The sequence below is a fragment of the Cololabis saira genome, chromosome 12 (genome assembly GCF_033807715.1).
Source record: "Cololabis saira isolate AMF1-May2022 chromosome 12, fColSai1.1, whole genome shotgun sequence".
NCBI classification, from domain to species: domain Eukaryota; kingdom Metazoa; phylum Chordata; class Actinopteri; order Beloniformes; family Belonidae; genus Cololabis; species Cololabis saira.
The window spans coordinates 4,611,302-4,637,670 of record NC_084598.1 but is presented as its reverse complement, the minus strand read 5'-3'; the positions used below and the strand labels follow the sequence as shown (position 1 = coordinate 4,637,670).

General features: G+C 42.1%; 1 protein-coding gene across 1 annotated transcript in view; it reads right to left on the bottom strand.

Annotated features, from left to right (window-relative positions):
• acap3a (ArfGAP with coiled-coil, ankyrin repeat and PH domains 3a) overlaps window positions 1-26,369 on the bottom strand; it is a 119,927-nt gene that overhangs the window by 5,915 nt on the left and 87,643 nt on the right. Inside the window, exons 16-24 of the mRNA XM_061735207.1 lie at window positions 12,212-12,281; window positions 10,463-10,557; window positions 10,161-10,378; window positions 8,482-8,571; window positions 7,298-7,399; window positions 6,987-7,213; window positions 4,418-4,527; window positions 3,278-3,388; window positions 2,405-2,466 (exon numbers count right to left, since the gene is read on the bottom strand). Of these exons, the coding sequence (XP_061591191.1) occupies window positions 2,405-2,466; window positions 3,278-3,388; window positions 4,418-4,527; window positions 6,987-7,213; window positions 7,298-7,399; window positions 8,482-8,571; window positions 10,161-10,378; window positions 10,463-10,557; window positions 12,212-12,281 (1,085 nt within the window). The remainder of the gene's footprint in view (window positions 1-2,404; window positions 2,467-3,277; window positions 3,389-4,417; window positions 4,528-6,986; window positions 7,214-7,297; window positions 7,400-8,481; window positions 8,572-10,160; window positions 10,379-10,462; window positions 10,558-12,211; window positions 12,282-26,369) is intronic.

Genomic DNA, 26,369 nt, shown 5'->3' with positions numbered 1-26,369 from the left:
TATTGGTAGGAAAAGTGCATCGTTTTGCTTTTCATTAAACATAAAAGCTTCATTTGATCAATCTCTCCATCAATGCAGAGGATTGATTCAGAAATCCTCTCAGTCACAGTTTCCCCCCCGATCTAAAAGAGCTGCTTTGATCATGAAAACAGGGCTGAAAGATTCATTCAAAGCTTACTTTGGACTTTTACATGAATCCTTTTAAACGTTTGTTTGCGTGACTGAATGAGAATTCTTCTCCAACTTCAACCTGACCCCATCCCCGGCATCTGATTTCAGGGGTTTGTTTGTGTGCGTGAGGCAAAAACTCAAAATCTTACAAGTAATATTTGTCTTATTTCTAGTTAAAATGTCTCATTTTTAGTAAAAAAAAATCTCATACTTAAAACAAGAGTCATCAGCAGAAAAATAACTTATTTGACAATTTTCACCTGTTTCAAGTAAATTTTCACTTGAAATAAGTAGAAAAATCTGCCAGTGGAACAAGATTTATCTTATATTACAAGCAAAAAAATCTTGTTCCACTGACAGATTTTTCTACTTATTTCAAGTGAAAATCTACTTGAAACAGGTGAAAATTGTTGTTTTTTTCCAGTGATGAGTCTTGTTTTAAGTGTAATGACATTTTTTTTTTTTTTTTACTAAAAATGAGACATTTTAACTAGAAATAAGACAAATATTCTTAAGATTTTGAGTTTTTGCAGTGGAGACGCATCAACTGCAGCTACGCTCACAGATAAACCCCCGACACGCCTTCCCTCCTCTTCTCATTTCCTTCAAATTAAATGATTAGGTCAGATGGCAAGGGTCACCAAATGGAAGTCTAAAGTGCAGCCGGTAGCAAAAAAAAGTTTAAAACGGATTGATGTAAGACTCTCTTTCAGCTTTAAAAATGTGCACGTGCCAATACAGTCGCAATAGCCCCTTAAATGAAGGGCAAAACCCCCTGGTTGAAAACATCATTTGTAGAAAAATATCCCCCTTGTGGCTAAAATCAAAGGTTTAATCATTAATGATGGAGTAAGCTTCCAGGCATGGTGGAACTTTCTAAAAACTACATTACCCATGAGCCTCTGCACCGCAAAAGGTCAAATCCATCCTATCAATAACTGTTTTAGCAGTCACGAATTTAGATGGCCGTCTATTTAAGCCTCAGAAATCTAATATAAACCCCTCCATTGTAAAACTCAGCCACACCAAATAATTAATCCAAGAACGTTTGACATAAATTCTCCTCATCAGATCTTTGGTTCAGATAATCTTTCCTCGTATCCCATAAAGACTCCAAGTTTGTTGATGAGCCAATGACCAGGCTCTAAAGTACGGTGGCTGAGACCCGCCATGTCTGAAAATAAAAGTAACGCTGCAAACAGAAACAAACGCTGCTGCAAATAAAAGAAACGCTTAGCAAATAAAATAAATGCTGCAAACAAAAAGAAACGCTGCTGGAAATAAAAGAAACGCCGCTGCAAATAAAATAAACCCCGCTGCAAATAAAATAAAAAAACGACGCAAATAAAAAAGCCACAACGGAAGTGAATTACCGGGGACTATTTTTGCTGATGCACCAGTGTTTTTATGTGAGAGGAGAAGAAGAAGACGAAGAGAACGTTTGTTTTTATTTACTTCTCCTCTCACGTAAAAACACTGGTGCATCAGCAAAAATAGTCCCCGGAAATTCACTTCCGTTTTGGCTTTTTTATTTGCGTCGTCTTTTTTTTATTTGCAGCAGCGTTTCTTTTATTTGCAGCGTTTCTTTTATTTGCAGCGTTTCTTTAATTTGCAGCGTTTCTTTAATTTGCAGTGTTTCCTTTTATTTTCAGCGTTTCTTTAATTTGCCGCGGCGTTTCTTTTTATTTGCAGCGTTTCTTTAATTTGCAGCGTTTCTTTAATTTGCAGCGTTTCTTTAATTTTCAGCGTTTCTTTAATTTTCAGTGTTTCTTTAATTTTCAGTGTTTCCTTTAATTTTCAGCATTTCCTTTAATTTGCAGCGTTTCTTTCATTTGCAGCGGCGTTTGTTTCTGTTTGCAGCGTTACTTTTATTTTCAGCAATGGCGGATCTCGGCCACCGTACTAAAGACCTCGCCTAAACCATCTGCACTGATTTTAGCCTTTTTTTTGCTCCCCCAGTAGTTTAAATCTGACATCAACAAGGGAGATGAGCGGTGAGGTGTTGAGCCCTGAGAGGATATTTGTGGTGTACAAGTCGACAGACTGTGCAGGGGAAGGGATAAAAGATATTCTGATGTAGATAATAAGATATTGCGTTGAATTAGGAGCTACATGTCTCGCGTGTACTGGCACCCCCTGTGTCTAGATTAGCAGTCTGCTATGTGGAGGCAGATGAACTCCTGAATGCATCTCTTATACTGCTGCTCAGTGGGGCTGCTGACGGGGTAATGACCTGGCTGGCCCAGCGGACCCTCCGACTCCCGCATCTCGTCGTTCATCCTGGCCAGACGCAGCCTAATGGACGACAGGACAAAAAAAACAACATTATAGATTCAAATGAGCTTAAATTCAATGAACTGGTGGACTTCAAAACTGCACAGCTTATGTTCAAAATCAACAATAACATGCTGCCAGACTGTATTCAAAATATGTTCAATTTAAGACCAAGCCATTAAAACCTCAGAGGAGAGAGAGATACAGGAAATCAACACTCAGAACCAACACTAAACTGAGATGCTACAGTGGCAGTGGTGGATGTTTGGAATAAATTAGATAGGGATTTGAAATTATGTAGAACCTTAACCTTATTTAAAAAACATTGAAAAGAAGGATGATTTCTTTATATCAAATTAATGAGTGGTGATGCTGCTATGTTGAGTTGGGTATTTATTTAATTTGTGATTTGATTTTTTAAGGATGAAGGAAACATGTAGACTGCACCTTTATTTTTAATTTTTTTTATTTCTTGAGGAAATTTTGTTATCCCCATGGAGGCAATTTGTTTTACTGTCAGTCTTTTCTCTTACTTCTTGCTTTCATTTCATTACTTTAATTAATCTTTTTGAGGGTAGGTAAATAATAAGCTTTGCTTCAGCCTACACCTTTTTCGGTCTAGATGTTATTTGTATATTGGAAAGTTTTTGTAATGTTTTCTTTGAACAGTGTATTAGTTTTCTTGTCATTTTTATTCTTTTTTTTTAGTGATGTCATGACCGAAATAAACTAAACTAAAAACTAAACTAAAGGAGGAAGAGAATGTTGAATATACGTCTCAAATTTGGAGTGGACGACTGAAATCTACAGCAGGCTTTGGGAATAAACGTACAGCGTAACGATGTCTGCGTTGGCTTGCCGCACGGCTATGCTTAAAGGGTCCTGGCCGTCTTCGTCCACGTCGTTCTGCGTCGCTCCCCTTTTTAGGAATAAACACACCTGCCTGGAAGATGGAAAGGAAACGGAGGTTAGTAACGAAGACAAACGCAGCCAGGTTTTCCCTCTCAGAGGTCTGCAGGTTCAGAGCAGCGACAGAAATCAAGGAATAAACATCATTCAACGAGGAAGCTTCCGACAACAGCCTTCATATTTTTTCTTTCTGTATCGCTGCAAGAAGACAAGGTGGGCCGTGAATATGAGGGGCTTTATAAGGGACGAGACCGTGACAAAGATATTACCAGACAGTCTTAAATCTAAAGTGTGAGAAGTCTCAGAGCGCTTTCAACCGGCTTTCAACGCGAGTGACAGGAAGAAAATAGAAGCAGGACGTCCGACAAATGTTCAGCTCAAAACGGTGCGTCGTGCTGCGCATCCAGTTAGGACAGTCCAATAGAAAATAAAGCAATGGAATTGATTTTGTCGCTGACGCTGGCTCGCTCGCATCACATGCAGTTATGACACGGTGTAAAGGCTGATTTATGGTTCTGCGTTACACCAACGCCTACGGTGTAGGGTCTGTGTCGATTTAACGCAGAACCGTAAATCAGCCTCAACTTCGCCGGCCGGAGCTTCCTCCATTTTTCCGTAGCGGTGTATCGCGTCATTCAGGCAGCCAATCAGCACAGAGCCTCATTATCATAGCCCCGCCCACTCAGAATCCTGCATAGATAATGAGGTTGGAGAATGGGAAGATAAAGACAAGGTTTAGAGGCTGAATTTCTAATTTATTTATAAAAAACAACCAAAAGCTTGTTTTTAAGACATTAAATGCCTGTTTAAAATAGACATTAAATGCCCTAATAGGTCCCCTTTAAGTCAAGTAACGTGGGAATCAAAACTAGGAGACTCATGATTTTATGATATTATAGGATATATATATATATTATATATATATACCACTCTGTTGGACAAGTGTCAGTACTTTTATTAAACTGTAAATCATGTGCAAAGTGGTTAAAAAACTGCATTAATAGCCTCTCCTCGTGCAGTTTGGATCGGGGCTGCAGCAGAGAGACGGAGAGCGCTGACTCACCCGGTGTGTCCCAGATACGTGGCGTGATGCAGGGGCCCCTTCCCCCGGGAGTCTCTCTGGTTGACGTCAGCAGCGTTCTGCAGCAGCAGCTCACAGGCGATCAGAGAACCCTGGAACCAGCACCGCTTACGTCAATGACAAGCCAACAGCTCTACATATTTTCTAATTGAAGAATAGATTGATAAGTTTTATACATTTGCCGACATTTCTGCTTATTTTTGATGGGATTTTTGCTTTATAGTCGATATCTCATATGGATTTAACTAAGGCAGTATTTTCTTTTGTTATTTTAGTTCAAATTGAGAATGTTGCATCAGAATTAAAGCCTGATTTTTAATATTGTGTCATTTAAATAAAATCCCATGCTCATGGAGCTGCAGGTATAATAACTCAAACACTGGTTTTAGATGCGTTGGCGTTAACTCATTGACCAACATCTCTTAAATCATTCTGCTGATTAAAAACAACCATTAATATGATTTTCAGTGCTTGAAAATGTGACGTCAGGAGCTGCAGGACAGTTGTACTTAACTCTTACATACTTGGACATTTTGACAGCAGTAAAAATGTCCCTAAAATGCATAAAAATGGATATCCCCTGATAGTAGTGGTACTACTACTACTACTAGTAGTAGTATGAACTGCCAATAACTGCGTTTACATGCAGTCAAAATTTGGGTTATTGCTAATATTCCGGTTACTGAAACATTGGGAATATTCCGTTTCCATGGTAATTAATAATTCAGGATATCTGGATCAAACCAGCGACGCACGGAGAACATCATGACGCAATTACCGTCATTCCTGCTTCTTCTTCCTGTATCCAAATTCAAAACAAATGCTGCTTCGCGCAACTTTTCTCTCACCTTCTTGTAAATCTTCTATCCCGGTACTTTCTACCGTCTACAAATGCAGAAATGTTCATATCCTTCATTACATTTATGAAGTGATTAGTCTCCTCCTGGTCTTGTTTCTCCGTGTTTAGAAGAACTTCCTGGACTCAAAAGACCAGGATTCCTTGTGAACAGAGCATGTGCAGAAAACTAATTCCTGTTCCGTTTGATGGGGATATTCCGTTTGGTGTTTACATGACTGAATATTCAGGTTTTAAAAGGAGTAACCCAGGGCTCATATTGGGGTTTTTAGAAATCGGAATATGAGCAAATTCAGGTTATTCAAAGGGGTTATTGGTGTTTACATGGACGTGCAAATTCAGGCCACGTTTACACATAGCCGGGTATTTACAAAAACGGATATTTCCCCCTCTACGTTTTGAAAAATATCCTCGTTTACACGAGATCGTTTTCAAAATCTCTTTGTTTACACAAATCCGCATAAATACGCTGTTAACGTCATGCCAGCCAATCAGAATCCTGGAAAAAACATCAACAAATGACACGTGTAACTTCCAGTTAAGGCTGATTTATGGTTCTGCGTTACACCAACGCAGAGCCTACGGCGTAGGGTACGGGGCGACGCACACCGTACGGCGTGCATCGCCGCGTAACCTACGCCGTAGGCTCTGCATCGATTTAACGCGGAACCATAATTCAGGCTTTACTTCCAAGACGGAACGAGAGTCTTTGGTTTGGAGTGACAGAGAAGTGGAGTTACTTTTAAGTGTGACTTTAGAATATAAAACAGGTAAAATACAAGAAAATATTGACGGTGGCCAAACTAATTGTAAACACAGGTCGCACTCATGACACTGGTGACGTTTCTGTCTCATAATGTGACGTTCTGAAGCCTAAATATCCGTTTCCCTCCGTTTACAAGCAAACGTGAAGACAGAGTTTTTGAAAATCTCCAGTTTGGCCGGAGTTTTCAGAAATGATGGTTTTTGGAGACTTTGAGCTGCGTTTTCGTGTAAACGAACGGCCAAAAGCCTCCGTTTTTGCTCCGTGTAAACGGGGCCTCAGGTTATTGCCAATATTCAGGTTTTAAAAGGGTTATTGATGCATGGAAACGCAGACACTGATACCGTGTACAACCTAAAAAGTACTTTCCCTGTTCTTTGAAACAATTATGCTGTCTTTGGGTCAAAATTACCCAATTCTTCTTTCCTCCTGCTCTCTCCCTTCTTCCTTTCCTCTTTTCCTCCTTTACTCCTTTTTCTTCCTACCTCCCTTTCGTCATTTGTTCCTTTATTACCTTCTTTGCTTTTCCTTCCTTCTTTCTTTCCTTTTCTCCATTCATTCCTCCCTCCCTCCCTTCTTTCCTTCCTTTCTCCCTTCCTTCCATCTTTTCTCCCTTCTTTTCTCCCTTTCCTACTTCCTTCCTTCTTTCCTCCCTCCCTTCCTTTCTCCCTTCCTCTCTCCTTTCCTTCCTTTCTCCCTTCCTCTCTTCCTTCCTTCCTTTCTCCCTTCCTTCTTTCCTCCCTTCCTTCCTTCCTTCTTTTCTCCCTTCCTTCCTTCCTCCCTTCCTTCCTTCCTTCCTTCCTTCCTCCCTTCCTTCTTTTCTCCCTTCCTTCCCTCCCTCCCTCCCTCCCTCCTTTCCCTCCCTTCCTCCCCTGCAGACAGCACCAGGGTTAAGACTATAACGGTATGTAAGGGTTAGGTATGTGACTCACCCCGACCACAGCCTGGATGAGCGGCGTCTTTCCTCCGTCTCCGTCGTTGACAAAGTTGACGTCGGCCCCGTGAGCCAGCGCCTCAGCCATGACGGGCAGGTTGCGGACCTTGGAGGCCTTGTAGAGCAGCGCTCCGGGGTGGATCTCCCTGACGTCCTCCGGGTCCGAGGCCTCCTGCTCCGGCTCCAGCTCCGCGTCGCCGCTCGAGTCCTCGGACGCCTCACACTCTGGAGGAGGAACGGACCGGCAGCACTGATTAATCACCAGATCAAACCGGTTCCTGTGGCTGAACCTTCCCGGACGGGCCTCACCCTCCTCCGTGACGCTGTTCACCACGGAGCCGAACACCAGGATGTCTGTGCTGCCGTCGGTGCTGCCGCCCAGGCCGCTGTCGCTGCTCAGACCTGCCGGACCGGGAGACGCCACAACACGGACACGTTAGACGACAACGCCTCGCTCACGCTCATCGGACACTTACACCTATTAGGTCATTACAGGACTGTCTCAGAAAATTAGAATATTGTGATAAAGTTCTTTATTTTCTGTAATGCAATTAAAAAAACAAAAATGTCATACATTCTGGATTCATTACAAATCAACTGAAATATTGCAAGCCTTTTATTATTTTAATTTTGCTGATTATGGTTTACAGTTTAAGATTAAGATTCCCAGAATATTCTAATTTTTTGAGATAGGATATTTGAGTTTTGGATTGAATTAAGGTGGCATCACTGCCAAATTATCAAAAAATACAATCTATTAAGTTTTGACAGCTTTGTAGGCTTCTCATTTTTAAAACTTATTTTCAAATGTGTGAATAACCTTTGCCCCAGAAATACTCTGCCAATTGGTAAACAAACAAAACAGTGGAATTAGAACTAGGGCTGCAACAAGCAGTAATTGTAGGATAGTAAAACACAGAACAACATTTGGACAGTCATCCTTCTCGGTAATAGGTACCAAATTATGGAATAAACTGAACCTGAAATCAAAATACTGACAGAGCTCAAGGTTTTTAGCAACAAGTAAAACAATGGCTGAAACTGAAACAAGCTTGTGAACATTGACTTTAACATACTGTACCACTGTATTATTTTAGTTTTCTGTCTTTATCTAGTTTGTGTTTTTGCTTCTTGTCTTTGTATTGTCTTTATTCTGTTTATTCTGTTTTGCATGTTTTGTATTTTAATGGTTTTGTACTGTTTTAACTCTGCTTTCAAATTTTAAGTAAAGGCCTAACCAGGGACAGGGGTTGCAAATTAGCTCTGGCTAGAAACCTGTATGTATGACATCTGTTTTGTATTTTTTATGAAATAATGTTTGATACATTTGTCCCTGTTCAATAAACGTAATAATAATAATAATAATAATAATAATAATAATAAGTGTTTATAAAGGATCAATGTTGGATCCATGCTGTAATAATCAGGCTTTGCCAGCATGTTTGTGCACAGGGACTCTACAGTGTGAAGGGGCTAACTTGTGAGGTTCTTACTTCGTGGGCCGGATCCCGTATCGAAGTAGGAGAAGAGAGAATCCAGCTCATCAGGACAGAACAAGGACTCTCGTCTGAACTTGGCAGCTGCTGTTAAACGTAACCGGGGAACAAAGGGAACAGAGTGAGATCAGCTCTAGAAGAATGTTATTATTGTCCCATCACCTTTACAGTAATCCCTGGTATAACGCCGTTCACCTTCCACGTCTCGCTGCTTCACCGATTTGATTGATTGACATTTTTATTTCCAACATGAAACAGTAGTGAATACAAAACTAAAATAAATGTAAATAAGAAAACAAAAAAACAAAAATATAAATAAAAACATGCATCCATCATAATTAACATGCTCTAAAAGGAGTAAGAAGAAGTAAAAACGTATTATATCCTACCCCCTAAACTATATTTACTTATGATCAAAATTAATTTAATTTCTATACAAAAAACAACAGATATCTATATATACACACAGATATATCTATATATACACATGCACTTTTTGGATATGACATATACACACACACATTTTATATATATATATATATATATATATATATATATATATATATATATATATATATATATATATATATATATATATAAAATGTGTGTGTGTGTATATGTCATATCCAAAAAGTGCATGTGTATATATAGATATATATATATACATATATATATATATATATATATATATATATATATATATATATATATATATATATATATATATATATATATATATATACACACACATACATATACATATATATACATAAATGTTATATGAATATCAATAACATCCTCACACCTATATACACACTATATACACAATAACATTGGTTGCTTAGCAACAAGCTGAGAACGGCCAATGAGCTTCAGCAGCAGCTCAAGAACGACCTTTGATGAATCGTTCATTACAGTCTCAGATATAATCCATGGTTTCATGTCGGTTTATAATAATCTTTTTGCCCAGAAGAAAAAAGAGCGACAACAACGACCCATAACCAAGTTCTTCTTTGGTAAAAACACACCTTCACGGCTTTTTCATAATCATTTTTAATTTTTTTCCCGTTCAAATCCAATTAATCGGGTCGTGGTGATCCCCGCAATTTGAAGCCTTGTACAGGACTGTCTCAGAAAATTTGAATATTGTGATGAAGTTCTTTATTTTCTGTAATGCAATTAAAAAAAAAAAAAAATGTCATACATTCTGGATTCATTACAAATCAACTGAAATATTGCAAGCCTTTTATTATTTTAATATTGCTGATTATGGCTTACAGATTAAGATTCCCAGAATATTCTAATTTTTTGAGATAGGATATTTGAGTTTTCTTAAGCTGTAAACCATGATCAGCAATATTAAAATAATAAAAGGCTTGCAATATTTCAGTTGATTTGTAATGAATCCAGAATGTATGACATTTTTGTATTACAGAAAATAAAGGACTTTATCACAATATTCTAATTTTCTGAGACTGTCCTGTATAATAATTGTCAAACAAAAAAAAAAAAGGTTGCTACTCGGCGGATTTCACTTATCACGGGTTCTTTTTGGAACGTAACCCCCGTGAAAAACCAGGGATTACTGTATTTCCTACTGGAGTTATTGATCGTGGGTGCTTTGAGCTGTAACCTTAATGTTATTAAAACACCACCAGATGACGGGGTTGTCTGACCTGCCGACAGGGTGGACGGGGAGGTGCTGCCCGGCTCCGGCCGGTACTTCTGTCGTGTTTTGGATATGGTGGTGGCGCTGTTGTGCCTCCGACACTTCTTCACGCTCCACCGCCGCTCAGACTTGCGCCCCCCGTTGACGAGGATCTGCGTGGAGCCCAGCTTCTTCAGGAACTTCTTCTCCACGTACTTGGCCTTGATCCAGGCCTCCTTCTCCTGCCTGCTCGGGAACAACCACACGAGGCGTTAACGCCCGAGAACAGACACCCGTGTGCCGAGTATCTGCACGTTTTCACATCCCTACCTGGAGCTGGAAGGGGATGGTTTACTCAGACCTTGTTCTCGATATGAACCTTCGTAAATGTGGTTGATGACACTGTTCCCAAGCTCACACATCAGCTGGAAGGAAATAAAAGACATTCATGGTCTGTCAACTCAGACCTTGCACATCCATGGAAAAGTTTGAAAAAATATTACAATCTACAGTATTTATTGACTTGTTTGTTTCTTTGTTAATGGTGCAGAAACAAAATATCGGCTTAAAAATTAAGATTTATGACATTGCAGCAGACCCTCGACTGATCACTGCAAAAACTTTTACCAGGAATATTTGTCTAATTTCTAGTTAAAATGTCTCATCTTTAGTCAAAAAATCTCATTACACTTAAAATAAGAGTCATCGGCAGAAAAATAACTTATTTGACAATTTTCACCTTTTTCAAGTACATTTTCACTTGAAATAAGTAGAAAAATCTGCCAGTGGGACAAGATTTATCTTCTTATTACAAGCAAAGAATTTTTTTTTTTCATTTTTCTACTTATTTTAAGTGAAAATCTACTTGAAACAGGTGAAAATTGTTGTTTTTTCCAGTGATGACTCTTGTTTTAAGTGTAATGAGTTTTTCTTTTACTAAAAATGAGACATTTTAACTGGAAATAAGACAAATATTCTTGTTAATATGAGTTTTTGCAGTGATCCTCTCTCTACAGATCAAGATAAGATAAAAAAAAGATTTAGGGAAAGTCTTTCAATATAAACCTCATCTTTAACAAACAAAGCACACATGATACAGAAGAGTATTAGGACCAGGCGGGAGAAAAATAAAAATATTTTATTTTTTCCCCATTATGCACTTCGAGAAAAAAGTTGAAATGTTGAGGAAAAAAAGGTGAAATGTCTATAATAAAGTCAACCTTCTGAGACTATAACAAACTGTCTTTACAAAATGCCTCGTAGGCCTGTAGATGAACTGGTGAAACTGTACTGCAGAATCAGCTTTAGCAACAAAGAAATTATTTCTCTTTTAGCTCATAAAGACTCGCTCTCCTAACTGGATTTGATGGGCCAGAGGAGACATTTCAACTTTATTCACAAAATTGTATTTCTACGAGTATTAGGGCCAAACTAAGACAAAAAAAATGAAATTAGAATAAAGAGAGAGAGAGAATAAAGTCATAATAATATGAGAATAAAGTCGTAAAATAACGAGAATAAAGTAATAATATTACGAGAATAAAGTCTTAATATTAAATATATTATAAATAAATAAATATAACTTCACAAGATGCTCAATATTCCTCATTTAAACACAGGGAGAAGATGCTCTTCCTGTTAGAGTTCTCATAAATTACGACTTTATTCTCGTAACGTTACGACTTTATTCTCGTAAATTTGACGACTTTATTCTCATAATATTATGACTTTATTCTCCTAATTTCCATTTTTTTTGTCTTAGTTTGGCCCTAATACTCAGTCGTATATACAACTTTATTCACGAAATTTCGACTTCATTCTTGAAATTGTATTTCAACATTAATCTCGACATTTCGACTTTTTTCTCCAAGTGCATAATAAAAAAAAATAATCTTCCCCTCTCAAATATTTTTTCTCCTGCCCGGCCCTAATACTCTTCCGTACACATGAAGTTGTAGAATCCCTCCTGCTTTTTTGTTCGACTTTCTTTCTGTTATGTGATGTTTTGGAGTGAAACTGGTGGGTCTAATCAAGGTCTTGCTCATGGTCAGGTCGGGCGTCATCCAGGAAAAACTGTACCTTAAATAACTCCGGTTCCCATGAGTCCAGCGTGAGCGAGCGAACCTTGGAACAGTGAACCCCCAGACTCCTGCAACAAAAACATTTCTGAGTTCACAAATGCTGCTCATTTTCAGCAGCGTAACAACCGAGAGGTAAATGTGAAAGACGTGACTTTTGTGGCGACTGTAAGACAACCGACTGAAGAAAACAAACAAAGGAAGCCTTCATTCCTCCAATATGAAGAGAGGAAATCACACAAGTGAATTGTGGGCCACGTTTTGGTGCAGGGAGCTGCTCTGAATGGCTACGAGGGTTCTTCCCCGTCTCCCAATGTCATGCAAATAACTGTCTGGTATCCAGGCAACGGTGGCATGTTGGAGAGAAACTGCATTGTAAGAAAAGGCCAAGTCTGGCCTCGCGGTGAAAAGATGAGTCCGTGGAAGGAGCATGAATATGCAACAGGTGGCAGCGCACACGGGAACAGGACTGGGGATTATACAAGCAACGGAAAAGCAGAACACAACTGCTGCAGACTGCTTTTCCCACCGGACATTCAGAGAAATAAGAAGGGTGCAGATCATTGATTTGGAGCCTTTTTCTAGAGCAAACCTTTAACTCAACATCCTCACCAGGATGAGTTTAACTAGTCAAGGATCTCTCTGCTAAATGAAAACCTCCAAATTGCTCAATTTGTATGCGGTTCTTTAAATAAAACTCTTCCTAACTTTTTTTCACAATTTCTTTTCCCCGAACAATGAATTTCAGAATTATTCAACCTATAAAGCCTCCCAGCTTTGGTCCCCACAATCGCAAACTATTTCATCTCAGTTTAAGATTCTTACAGATGTTCCAAGATGTGGAATTCACTTCCTCCCCACCTGGTCAAACTTTCTCATGATTTAAAATAATCTGTGAAACATATTTTGCTATATCAATAGCTTAATAATATGATGTAAACTTCTACTTACTCACACTTGTCTTTTTTCCTCATTTTTTTATACAGTATTGTGGTTTTTCTTTCTTTCCTTTGTCTTTTCTATTTTTTTGGGTATGTACTTTTTCTTTTCTTTGTGTGAGCGTGTTGAGTGTGCAGTGTGTGAGCGTGCTGTGCGCGGGAGTGTGTGTGTGTGTGTGTGGCGTGTGTTTGCTGCGTATGATATGCATTTATGTCAATTTTTATGTTCATTTAAGGAAGTCCTCTTGTCAAGCCCCTAAAGAGTTTTTTGGACGTCCTTGCATATATGCTGTCTATTGTTTTTTTTATATGGTAATTGTATTACTGACTTTTTAATATGTGCTAAATAAATGAACAAACAAAACACCCAGGGAAAGCACACTGATGCTCTGCACTGCAAAGACTCAAAATCTTACCAGGAATATTTCTCTTATTTCTAGTTAAAATGTCTTATTTTTAGTCAAAAAATCTCATTACACTTAAAACAAGAGTCATCAGCAGATAAATAACTTGTTATTTGACAATTTTCACCTGTTTCAAGTAAATTTTCACTTGAAATAAGTAGAAAAATCTGCCAGTGGGACAAGATTTATCTTCTCATTACAAGCAAAAAAATCTTGTTCCACTGGCAGATTTTTCTACTTATTTTAAGTGAAAATCTAATTGAAACAGGTGAAAATTGTTGTTTTTTATCAGTGATGAGTCTGATTTTAAGTGTAATGAGATTTTTTTGACTAAAAATCAGACATTTTAACTAGAAATAAGACAAATATTCTTGTAAGATTTGGAGTTTTTGCAGTGTGAGCGTCGTGCTCCGCTTTAATCCTTCCGCATCAGGAGGCAGAACGTGCTTGCCCGTCACAAAGAGGCGCTACGTTTCCTCCTCCTTTCCCCCTTTCGGAAATCCACTCAAAATATACGCTGCTTCAGCACACTTAGTCACCAATTCCAATAACTGGAGGAAATACAAATGGAAGGTAATCACAAGGTTCTTTCGTACACCAGAAATAGTGGTCAAAATGGGTCAGACACTAATAAATGCTGGAGAAACTGTGGCATGCAGATAGGCAATAGGGGTGTAACGATACACTAATCTCACGATACGGTACGATACACGATATTGAGGTCACGATAACGATACGATATTATAGCAGTATTTTTTTAACAACCTTGAATGAGGAACATATGACTGGAAAAAATGGTCTTTTATTTGAAAAACACAAAATACAAAACAATGCTGTGCGTTTGCCCTATTGTTACAGTTTGTAATGCTTTATAACTGTTTAAGTTTTAAAGAAAAAGCCAGGCCAACCATTTTCCACAAACTGAACTAAAAGTAAATGTCAGGTTTGCATTATGATCTTCAGTTTCATACAATAAAATATTTTGCCACAAACTGAATAGTTTCTCTCATGTATGATTTGACTTTTTTCTTTTTTCGGATGCGCGTTACTAGTCAACACAATAGATTAATATTAATATTCCAATATCGCGATACACTTTTTCACCTCCACGACACGTATTGTGACATTTTTGTATCACGAAATTTTGTGGCACGATATATTGTTACACCCCTAATAGGCAACCAGACTCGCATATTCTGGACATGCTCAAAATTAAATACATATTGGGAAGATGTGTTTGGGGCCCTTTCAGTATCAAGATCTCATAAAAGATCCGACGGTGGCGATACTAGGTGTGATACCGGAAGGAATTGTGGGTAGAGGTAAAAAAATATCTCTTACAGATATAACTGACAGCAGCAAAGTGCATCACTATTGTGGTGGTTTCTTCCCTCCTAAAGGGGAGTTTTTCTTGCCACTGTTTGGCTTAAGGCTTTTCTCCCACTAGGGGAGTTTTTACCTGCCATTCTTTATATAATAATTGCTCGGGGGTTTATGTTCTGGGTCTCTGGAAACGTCTAGAGACAACATCTGTTGTATTAGACGCTATACAAATAAAATTGAATTGAAAATCTGACCCCCCAACATACAACATGTGGACTGAAAAAGTATGGGAAATCTTTCAGATGGAACAGATAACATACTCTTAGACTTCAGAAAAGTGTTTTTCTCAAAAGCTGGAGCCCTGCCATGCCTCTGTTAACGCAGTGAATAGACTCTCCTTCACATTCTAGTAGAGGTGGGTGCAATTCATCGATGTGTCGATGCATCGCGATGCGTCACGTGACAATTTGGAATTAGAAAAAAAAAAATATATATATTTTTTTTATTTCTTTTTTTATTTTTATTTTTTTAAGTTATCCTATCCAGATTCCAGACTGAATAAGCTGCTGAATTTCTTATTGTTCACTTGAAATATGGTAGATATGTTTACACTAAATAGATTTGATGGAAGTACATATATCTTGTTTACTTGAATTAATGAACTCATTAAATCCAGGGCTTGACCGTTTTCAGTGTTTTCCACCAATAGAGGGCGCTCTCATGCAAGTGCAGCTTTCCCTGGTCAAAGTTAAGTAAGTCAAAGAGCAAATGTTTACATAGTCATAAAATACATTATTTTATGTCTTTGAAAAATACATGTCAAATGTTCAAAAAACCTTATTTACTGAATGAGTGTTGTTAGAGGAACTGAGTTAATTGATTGGCTATTTATTTACAAATGTACCCACAAATAAAGACAAAATCAATCTTGTATGGAAAAAAGCATAAAAAAAAAAAAAAAATCACAATAATCGAAGAATCGTGGCACCAATAATCAAATCGACAATCGTTATAATCGAAGAATCGAAGCTCCAATAATCGAAATCGAATTGAATCGTGAGGTACCCTTGTTTGCACACCCCTACATTCTAGTAATACATAAGACACACTCATGCACACACACTAATACCCTCCCCACCCCACCTCCTTTTTATTTAGTTATTTATTTTTCCTATTTATTATTTTTATGTACTTTATTCATTTATTTATTTTTATTTTCCTCTCCTGTGTCTCACTCTTATCTTCATTGCTTTGCTAATTAAATGGTGCAAACTAGTCTGTGGGTGCAGACGGAATGAATGGAAAACGGTAGACAGTGTGTATGTAAAGGAATGTATAAGATGCTGATACTGAAATAAAAACGCTTCAGCGTGCTTCGTTCAGGACGCAGCTCTCCGAAGGAGCAAACTCCAGCCAAATCTGACCAAAAAAACTAAAGTATGCTTCATCTTATGAGAAGCAGTCAGTCATAATTGTTTTATTACATTTTATTTTTCCATCTTGTTTTGGTTTCTGCCACGCCGGCTGAAGGGTCGGAGAAGACTGTCGGCCATGTTGGGAGTTGGGAACTTTAGGGGCGGAGCTCATTGGGACAATTTAACATAATGCTTTGAAGTCACTGAGAGAACTGCTGACATCATTTCTGATGACATCATCAGAACATTTGGAATTGGCCCCGCCCACTGCTGCTGTTGCATCACAGAATTCTGTTACTCTATATAAACACAGATCACACATTTGCCCACAGATACTGGAGGACTCTCAGTGATCTACACATTAGATTTGATTGCATCTAATTCAGGTGAAATTAAATACCCGGCTTTTAATTATTTGTCATTGTCAGGATAATGGACTGCACTAATCTAGAAAGTAAAAAAATTCTTGTTCACTTAGTAGTTACAGAGCTACTTCGTGCAGCTTTGAAAAGAGCTAACATTACAATAGTCCGTCAAACGAAAGCGATAAATAACTTTTTTAGAAAGATTTGGCCCCATGTCTGGGACTCAGATTTTACATTTAGGGTAGATATTGTAAATAATGTTGAAACGTGTTTGTTAAAAGATCTGATTAAGAGTGTTGGCAGTCTTGACGAATTATTGGTCATCTTATTGTCAAAGAAGCTCTTAAATGATGCAGTAATTGACACCTTTAAGACTTTCATCAAAACACCAAAGGCCAAAGGATACAGAGACACTGTTATAAAAGCTCTAACGTTGGGACTGTTGGGGGCATTTGCTACTGCTTTGGTGGTCGCACCAACAGAAAATATTTGGAATAATTTAAAAACTCTGATTTCAACGTGATTAAACTAGAATTAGTAGACAGATATAAAATTAGTTTAGCTCTCCCTACATTTCCTTGAGGATTTTCTCCGGGTGCTCCGGTTTCCTTCCCCTTATCCAAAAACCATATTCGCTACTACTGCAACTAACAACTTTTAAGAGTCAATGAATTTATTTGATTATTGAGACAGTGAATCAACTTATTATATTATGAATTGCACAATAACTTTGGCATTTCCAGGCACTGTGAAATTATCGTACTGTAGTGGGTTACATAATTCACTTAGGAACCCTCTGCGGGTTAATGTGGTTCCGCCCGGATAGGGCGCAGTGACGGACGTTACGCTTCCGGTTCAGTGTTGTTGTGGTTTGAATGGCTGATGTTAATAAACGGCTCGCGCCTGCTTTCAACATTCATACTCCGCCTCCGACTCCCGTTCTTCGGCACCACACTGGTGACCCCGACGTCAGTCTCGCTGAAGACTCAGGGACTGAACCGAACATGGCAAACAACGCTACTTTTCTGAAGTTGCCGGAGTTTTGGGAGACATCAGCGGCGGCATGGTTCGCCCAGACCGAGGCGCAGTTCGCGCTCCGCGACGTCACAGACGACGATGTGCGCTATTACCACGTTGTCTCGGCGCTGGGGAGTTCCACCGCGACCAGGTCGGTGAGTTTCATCACCACCCCTCCAGCCCGGAATAAATATGAAGCTTTTAAAGCTTACCTCCTCAAGACTTTTGAGCTGTCGCGGGAAGAACGGGCCAGACGGCTGTTTGCAATCCAGGGACTTGGGGACAGCAAACCTTCCGAGCTGATGGAGGTGATGTTGAACCTGCTGGGTGCAGAGGAGCCCAACTTTCTTTTTGTTGAGCTGTTCCTCCGCCACATGCCTCCTCGCGTTCAGACAGCTCTGGCCAACACTGTTATTACGGAGCCCCGCGCCCTGGCCGAGGAGGCTGATCGTTTTTTCCTGGCTGCTCAACGTTGCACCCCGGAGGTGCTGGCCCTGACACGCAGCTCTGCACCTGCGGGTGGCGACACGCCGACCAAGAAGGGACTCACTGCTGCTGACGGCGGCGCCGGCTCTGGTATGTGCTATTACCATGCACGCTTTGGCGCTAAGGCGAGCAAGTGCCGTCCCCCCTGTACCTACGCGGCGGGAAACGCCAGAGCCTGCGCTCAGTAGCAGCCGTGAGCGCAGGCACGACGAACCGGCTGTTGTTTGTCCGAGACGCCATCTCTGGACTCAAGTTCCTCTGCGACACCGGCGCACAGAGGAGTGTGCTGCCGGCTACCGTGGACGACACCGCCGGTGGTTCCCAGGGGCCGCCACTGACGTCTGCAGACAACACCCCTATCCGCTCCTACGGCACGAGGACCGTGGACTTGTGTTTTGGGGGTCAGCGATTCACGTGGGACTTTGTCACTGCTGACATATCTTTCCCCCTCGTCGGCGCTGATTTTTTGTGCGCGCACGGTTTGCTGGTGGACGTCAAGAACGGCCGCCTTGTTGACGCGCTGACCTTCTCCACGATTGCGTGTGTTTCTGGGGAGGCGACCTGCAGTGGGCTCTCCGGCTCGCTCTCGGAGGGGGACAACTACCAGATCCTCCTCGGTGAGTTTCCCAGCCTGACTGAACCCACCTTCTCTGCGGCCACGACCAAACATGGTGTGGAGCACCACATCGTGACCGAGGGCCCCCCGGTCCATGCTAGGGCCCGGCGGCTCAACCCCGAGAGGCTCGAGGTCGCCAGGTCTGAGTTCGCCAACATGGAGTGCCTTGGCATCGTTCGGCGTTCGGACAGCCCGTGGGCGTCGCCGCTCCACATCGCCCCCAAGCCAGGGGGTGGGTGGCGGCCGTGCGGCGATTACCGCCGTTTGAATGACGCCACTACTCCCGATCGCTACCCGGTCCCGCACATCCAGGACTTCTCTGTGCACCTGGCGGGTAAGCTGATTTTTTCAAAAGGTGGACCTGGTGCGTGGTTACCACCAGGTCCCCGTGCGTCCGGCTGACGTCCCTAAGACGACCGTAGTCACGCCGTTTGGCTTATTCGAGTTTCTGCGCATGCCGTTTGGACTTAAGAATGCGGCTCAGTCCTTCCAACGGCTGATGGACTCGGCGCTCAGGGACATGCCTTACGTTTTCGTCTACCTGGACGACATTCTCGTTGCCAGCTCCTCGGAGGGGGAGCACCTGGCGCACCTCCGGGGCCTCTTCACACGGCTCAGCGAGCACGGCCTCATCGTGAACCCGGCTAAGTGCCAGTTCGGGTTGCCCTCAATCCACTTCCTTGGGCACCTCATCAACATGGACGGGGCCGCCCCCCTTCCGTCGAAGGTGGAGGCCGTTGCTGCTTTTCCCCGCCCGGATACCGCTGGGGCGCTCTGAGAATTTCTCGGGATGGTGACATTTTATCACCAGTTCATCCGCCGAGCGGCCCACACCATGCGCCTGCTGTACGAGGCTCTCAAAGGCAAGTCCGCCAACCAGGCCGTCGACTGGACGGCCGAGAGGGAGGCCGCATTCGAGGCCACCAAGGCTGCCCTGAGCCAGGCGGCTCTGCTGGCTCACCCGGCACCTGGGGCCCCGGTGGCAGTCACAACTGACGCGTCGGATTACGCCGTCGGCGCAGTGCATGAGCAGTGGGTCGGCGGCGCCTGGCAGCCGCTCGCCTTTTTCAGCCGCCAGTTGACCCCCAGAGAGCGTAAATACAGTGCGTTCGACAGGGAACTCCTGGCCCTCTTCCTGGCAATCCGCCACTTCCGTTTCCTCCTGGAGGGTCGGGAGTTTACGGCTTTCGTGGACCACAAACCCCTCACAATCTCCATGTCTAAAGTGGCTGAACCGTGGTCTGCCCGCCAGCAGCGCCAGTTGGCGTTTATATCAGAGTACACCACCGACGTCCGACACGTCGCCGGTAAGGACAACGTGGTCGCGGACTGCCTCTCCAGGGCGGTTGTAGGGGCGGTCCAGTTGGGCGTCGACTACGCCGGCATGGGCGCGGACCAGGCCTCGGACCGCGGGATCCAGGCCCTCAGGGCCTCCGACACCGGGTTGCGCCTGGAGGAGGTCGCGGTCGGTGACTCGGGTGTCAGACTGTGGTGTGACCTCTCTACTGGCCAGCCTCGACCGCTGGTTCCTGCTGACTGGAGGCGGGGCGTTTTCGAGGCGGTGCACAATCTCTCCCACCCTGGCAGAAAGCCGACCGTTAGGTTGGTTTCTCAGAAGTTTGTGTGGCAAGGGCTGAAGAAGGACGTGAGGGCGTGGGTCGATGCGTGTGTGGCCTGCCAGCGGGCTAAGGTGCACCGTCACACCAGGGCCCCCTTTGAAACCTTCACTGTTCCCAAGCGGAGGTTCGACCACGTTCACATCGACCTGGTTGGTCCGCTGCCCCCTTCGCAGGGCTTCACCTATCTCCTCACGGTGGTCGACAGAACGACGCGTTGGCCCGAGGCCATTCCCCTCGCCAACCTCTTCCGACGTGGCCCGGGCATTCATCGGGACGTGGGTTGCGCGTTTCGGGACCCCTTCCGACCTCTCCTCGGACCACGGCCCGCAGTTTACTGCGGAGCTATGGAACGCGGTCGCGGACGGTTTGGGGATCAAACTACACCGCACCACGGCCTACCACCCCCAGGCGAACGGTCTGGTGGAGAGGTTCCACCGTTCAATGAAGGCAGCCCTCCGCGCGAGCTTAACGGATGGCAACTGGGTGGATAAACTCCCATGGGTCCTCCTGGGCCTGAGGTGTGCCCCCAAGGAGGACCTGCAGTCCTCTTCTGCTGAGTTGGTCTACGGGCAGACCCTGTGGGTTCCGGGGGATTTCATCCCGAGCGCCACTGCCCCCTGGTCGGCAGCCACGCAGCGCGCCGCCCTGCTGGAGGCCGCTGGGGCGTTCACGCCCATCCCTACATCGCAACACGGCTCCCCCGCCTTCAAGGTGCCCCCCAGTCTGCGCTCGACGGATTTCGTGTTCGCTCGCCATGATGCCCACCGCGGCCCCCTGCGCCCTCCCTACGACGGGCCGTTTAGGGTCCTGCAGCACGGGGTTAAGAGCTTGGTTGTGGACATGGGCGGTAGGCCTAAGACTGTCTCGGTGGATAGGGTTAAGCCGGCCCACTTGGACATTTCCCGGCCATTGGAGTTGGCACAAGCCCCTCGTAGGGGCCGGCCCCCTGGGCCCTCGTCCCTGCCCCCGGTTGAGAGGCCCGCGCCGCTGTTGGCGCGTTGGCCCCCCGGCTCTGCGGTTGGTGCGGCCGCACCTTCGACCCCGCCCCCCTCGACCCCGGTTTTTCGCACCCGTAGGGGTCGGGCTGTCGTTCCCCCGCGGCGGGGGGATTTTGACTATGGGTGAATTCTGGGGGGGCTGGTGTAGTGGGTTACATAATTCACTTAGGAACCCTCTGCGGGTTAATGTGGTTCCGCCCGGATAAGGCGCATTGACGGACGTTACGCTTCCGGTTCAGTGTTGTTGTGGTTTGAATGGCTGATGTTAATAAACGGCTCGCGCCTGCTTTCAACATTCATACTCCGCCTCCGACTCCCGTTCTTCGGCACCACAGTACATTTTTTTTCCCATAGACTAGGCATCTTGTCTTGCCCGTTTTAATTTAGTCAGTAAATACAGTAGTTTGAGTATATTACAAATATGCCAGTAGGGATCTTTTCTGCTTTTCTTTTTTCAGTCAAAGGTTCTCGTGTGGCGCTAGAGTGTAATGGAGCCACGCCGGCTGAAGGGTCTGAGAAGAATGTCGGCCATGTTGGGAGTTGGGAACTTTAGGGGCGGAGCTCATTGGGACCAATTTAACATTATGCTTTGAAGTCAGTGAGAAAACTGCTGACATCAAAAGATGACATCATAAAGAACATTTGGAATTGGCCCCGCCCACTGCTGTTGTTGCATCACAGAATTCTGTTACTCTATATAAACACAGATCACACATTTGCCCACAGATACTGGAGGACTCTCAGTGATCTACATATTAGATTTGATTGCATCTAATTCAGGTGAAATTAAATACCCGGCTTTTATTTGTCATTGTCAGGATAATGGACTGCACTAATCTAGAAAGTAAACAAATTCTTATTCACTTAGTAGTTACAGAGCTACTTCGTGCAGCTTTGAAAAAAGCTAACATTACCACGACCATAGCCAATGAAGCGAAAGCCATAAATAACTTTTATAGGAAGATTTGGCCCCATGTCGTGGACTCAGATTTTACATTTAGGATAGATATTGTGAATAATGTTGAAATGTGTTTGTTAAAAAATCTGATTAAGAGGGTTGGCAGTCTTGACGAATTATTGGACATCTTATTGTCAAAGAAGCTCATAAACGATGCAGTAATTGACACCTTTAAGACTTTCATCAAAACACCAAAGGCCAAAGGATACAGAGACACTGTTGTAAAAGCTCTTACGTTGGTACTGTTGGGGGCATTTGCTACTGCTTTGGTGGTTGCACCAACAGAAAATATTTGGAATAATTTAAAAACTCTGATTTCAAAACACTAGTTTGAAGTCGAAGATTAAATCCAAATCTGAATAAAGGATGTGATTGAACTAGAATTAGTAGACACAGATATAAAATTAGTTTAGCTCTCCCTACATTTCCTTGAGGATTTTCTCCGGGTGCTCCGGTTTCCTTCCCCTTATCCAAAAACCATATTCGCTACTACTGCAACTAACAACTTTTAAGAGTCAATGAATTTATTTGATTATAGAGACAGTGAATCAACTTATTATATTATGAATTGCACAATAACTTTGGCATTTCCAGGCACTGTGAAATTATCGTACATTTTTTTCCCCATAGACTAGGCATCTTGTCTTGCCCGTTTTAATTTAGTCACAACATTTCCTACCATACTTATGCAGATGACACACAGCTCTATATTTCAGTGTCACCACATGACTACAGTCCCCTGATCTCATTGAGTAACTGTATTCACCAAATCAATGAGTGGATGTGCCAGAATTTTCTCCAGCTAAATGCAGAAAAGACAGAGGTGATAATTTTTGGCCCTAAAAATGAAAGGGAAAAGATCAGCGCTCACCTTGGCTCCATGTCATTGACAGCTACGAATCAAGCCAGAAATCTTGGTGTAATTATTGACTTAGACCTGAACTTCAACAGCCATCTAAAGTTTATCACTAAATCTGCCTATTACCACCTGAAAAACATTGCTAGAATTAAGGGGATTCTGTCTAAACAAGACATGGAAAACTTATTCATGCATTCATTTTCAGTAGGTTGGATTATTGCAATGGCATCTTTACCGGCCTTAACAAGAAATCAATCAGGCAGCTGCAGCTGATCCAGAACGCTGCTGCCAGAGTCCTTACAAACACCAGGAAACTGGACCACATTACACCGGTCATGAAATCACTACACTGGCTTCCAGTGAGTCAAAGGATAGAGTTTAAAATCTTACTGCTGGTTTACAAAGACCTGAATGGTCTTGGACCAAAATACATGGCTGATCTGTTAGTTCCTATGAAGCTCCCAGACCCCTGAGGTTCATCTGGATCTGGTTTGTTGTGTGTCCCAAGAACCAGAACCAAGCAAGGTGAGGCAGCGTTCAGTTATTCTGCTCCTCACCGGTGGAACAAACTTCCTGTAGACCTGAGGTCTGCTCCAACTGTCAGCTCCTTTAAATCAGGGTTAAAAACATTACTGTTTACTGAAGTGTACTCTTAAATTAAACCTGCTGTACTCTACTCTACTGCCCTTATTTTTTTTTTAACAGCTTGTGCTTTTTATTATTTTACTTCTTTTCTTATTCTTACCCATTTGTTATTATGTCTTGCCGCTTTTAATGTCAATGTAAAGCACTTTGAATTACCTTGTGTTGAATTGTGCTATATAAATAAATTTGCCTTGACTTGCCTTAGTCAGTAAATACAGTAGTTTGAGTATATTACAAATATGCCAGTAGGGATCTTTTCTGCTTTTCTTTTTTCAGTCAAAGGTTCCCGTGTGGCGCTAGAGTGTAATGGAGCCACACCGGCTGAAGGGTCTGAGAAGAATGTCGGCCGTGTTGGGAGTTGGGAACTTTAGGGGCGGAGCTCATTGGGACCAATTTAACATTATGCTTTGAAGTCAGTGAGAAAACTGCTGACATCAAAAGATGACATCATAAAGAACATTTGGAATTGGCCCCGCCCACTGCCGTTGTTGCATCACAGAATTCTGTTACTCTATATAAACACAGATCACACATTTGCCCACAGATACTGGAGGACTCTCAGTGATCTACACATTAGATTTGATTGCATCTAATTCAGGTGAAATTAAACACCCGGCTTTTATTTGTCATTGTCAGGATAATGGACTGCACTAATCTAGAAAGTAAACAAATTCTTATTCACTTAGTAGTTACAGAGCTACTTCGTGCAGCTTTGAAAAGAGCTAACATTACCATAGTCCGTCGAACGAAAGCGATAAATAACTTTTATAGAAAGATTTGGCCCCATGTCTGGGACTCAGATTTTACATTTAGGGTAGATATTGTAAATAATGTTGAAACGTGTTTGTTAAAAAATCTGATTAAGAGTGTTGGCAGTCTTGATGAATTATTGGTCATCTTATTGTCAAAGAAGCTCCTAAATGATGCAGTAATTGACACCTTTAAGACTTTCATCAAAACACCAAAGGCCAAAGGATACAGAGACACTGTTATAAAAGCTCTTACGTTGGGACTGTTGGGGGCATTTGCTACTGCTTTGGTGGTTGCACCAACAGAAAATATTTGGAATAATTTAAAAACACTGATTTCAACGTGATTGAACTAGAATTAGTAGACAGATATAAAATTAGTTTAGCTCTCCCTACATTTCCTTGAGGATTTTCTCCGGGTGCTCCGGTTTCCTTCCCCTTATCCAAAAACCATATTCGCTACTACTGCAACTAACAACTTTTAAGAGTCAATGAATTTATTTGATTATTGAGACAGTGAATCAACTTATTATATTATGAATTGCACAATAACTTTGGCATTTCCAGGCACTGTGAAATTATCGTACATTTTTTTTCCCATAGACTAGGCATCTTGTTTTGCCCGTTTTAATTTAGTCAGTAAATACAATAGTTTGAGTATATTACAAATATGTCAGTAGGCATATTTTCTGCTTTTCTTTTTTCAGTCAAAGGTTCCCGTGTGGCGCTAGAGTGTAATGGAGCCACGCCGGCTGAAGGGTCTGAGAAGAATGTCGGCCGTGTTGGGAGTTGGGAACTTTAGGGGCGGAGCTCATTAGGTCCAATTTAACATAATGCTTTGAAGTCAGTGAGAAAACTGCTGACATCAAAAGATGACATCATAAAGAACCATTTGGAATTGGCCCCGCCCACTGCCGTTGTTGCATCACAGAATTCTGTTACTCTATATAAACACAGATCACACATTTGCCCACAGATACTGGAGGACTCTCAGTGATCTACACATCAGATTTGATTGCATCTAATTCAGGTGAAATTAAATACCCGGCTTTTATTTGTCATTGTCAGGATAATGGACTGCACTAATCTAGAAAGTAAACAAATTCTTATTCACTTAGTAGTTACACAGCTACTTCGTGCAGCTTTGAAAAGAGCTAACATTACCATAGTCCGTCAAACGAAAGCGATAAATAACTTTTATAGAAAGATTTGGCCCCATGTCTGGGACTCAGATTTTACATTTAGGATAGATATTGTGAATAATGTTGAAACGTGTTTGTTAAAAAATCTGATTAAGAGTGTTGGCAGTCTTGACAAATTATTGGTCATCTTATTGTCAAAGAAGCTCCTAAATGATGCAGTAATTGACACCTTTAAGACTTTCATCAAAACACCAAAGGCCAAAGGATACAGAGACACTGTTATAAAAGCTCTTACGTTGGGACTGTTGGGGGCATTTGCTACTGCTTTGGTGGTTGCACCAACAGAAAATATTTGGAATAATTTAAAAACACTGATTTCAACGTGATTGAACTAGAATTAGTAGACAGATATAAAATTAGTTTTGCTCTCCCTACATTTCCTTGAGGATTTTCTCCGGGTGCTCCGGTTTCCTTCCCCTTATCCAAAAACCATATTCGCCACTACTGCAACTAACAACTGTTTTATATTCACTCCATTGGCTTCCTGTCCATTTTAGAATGGATTTTAAACTTTTAATGTTTGTTTTTAAAGCACTCAAGGGCCTTGCCCCCCCCTATTAATCAG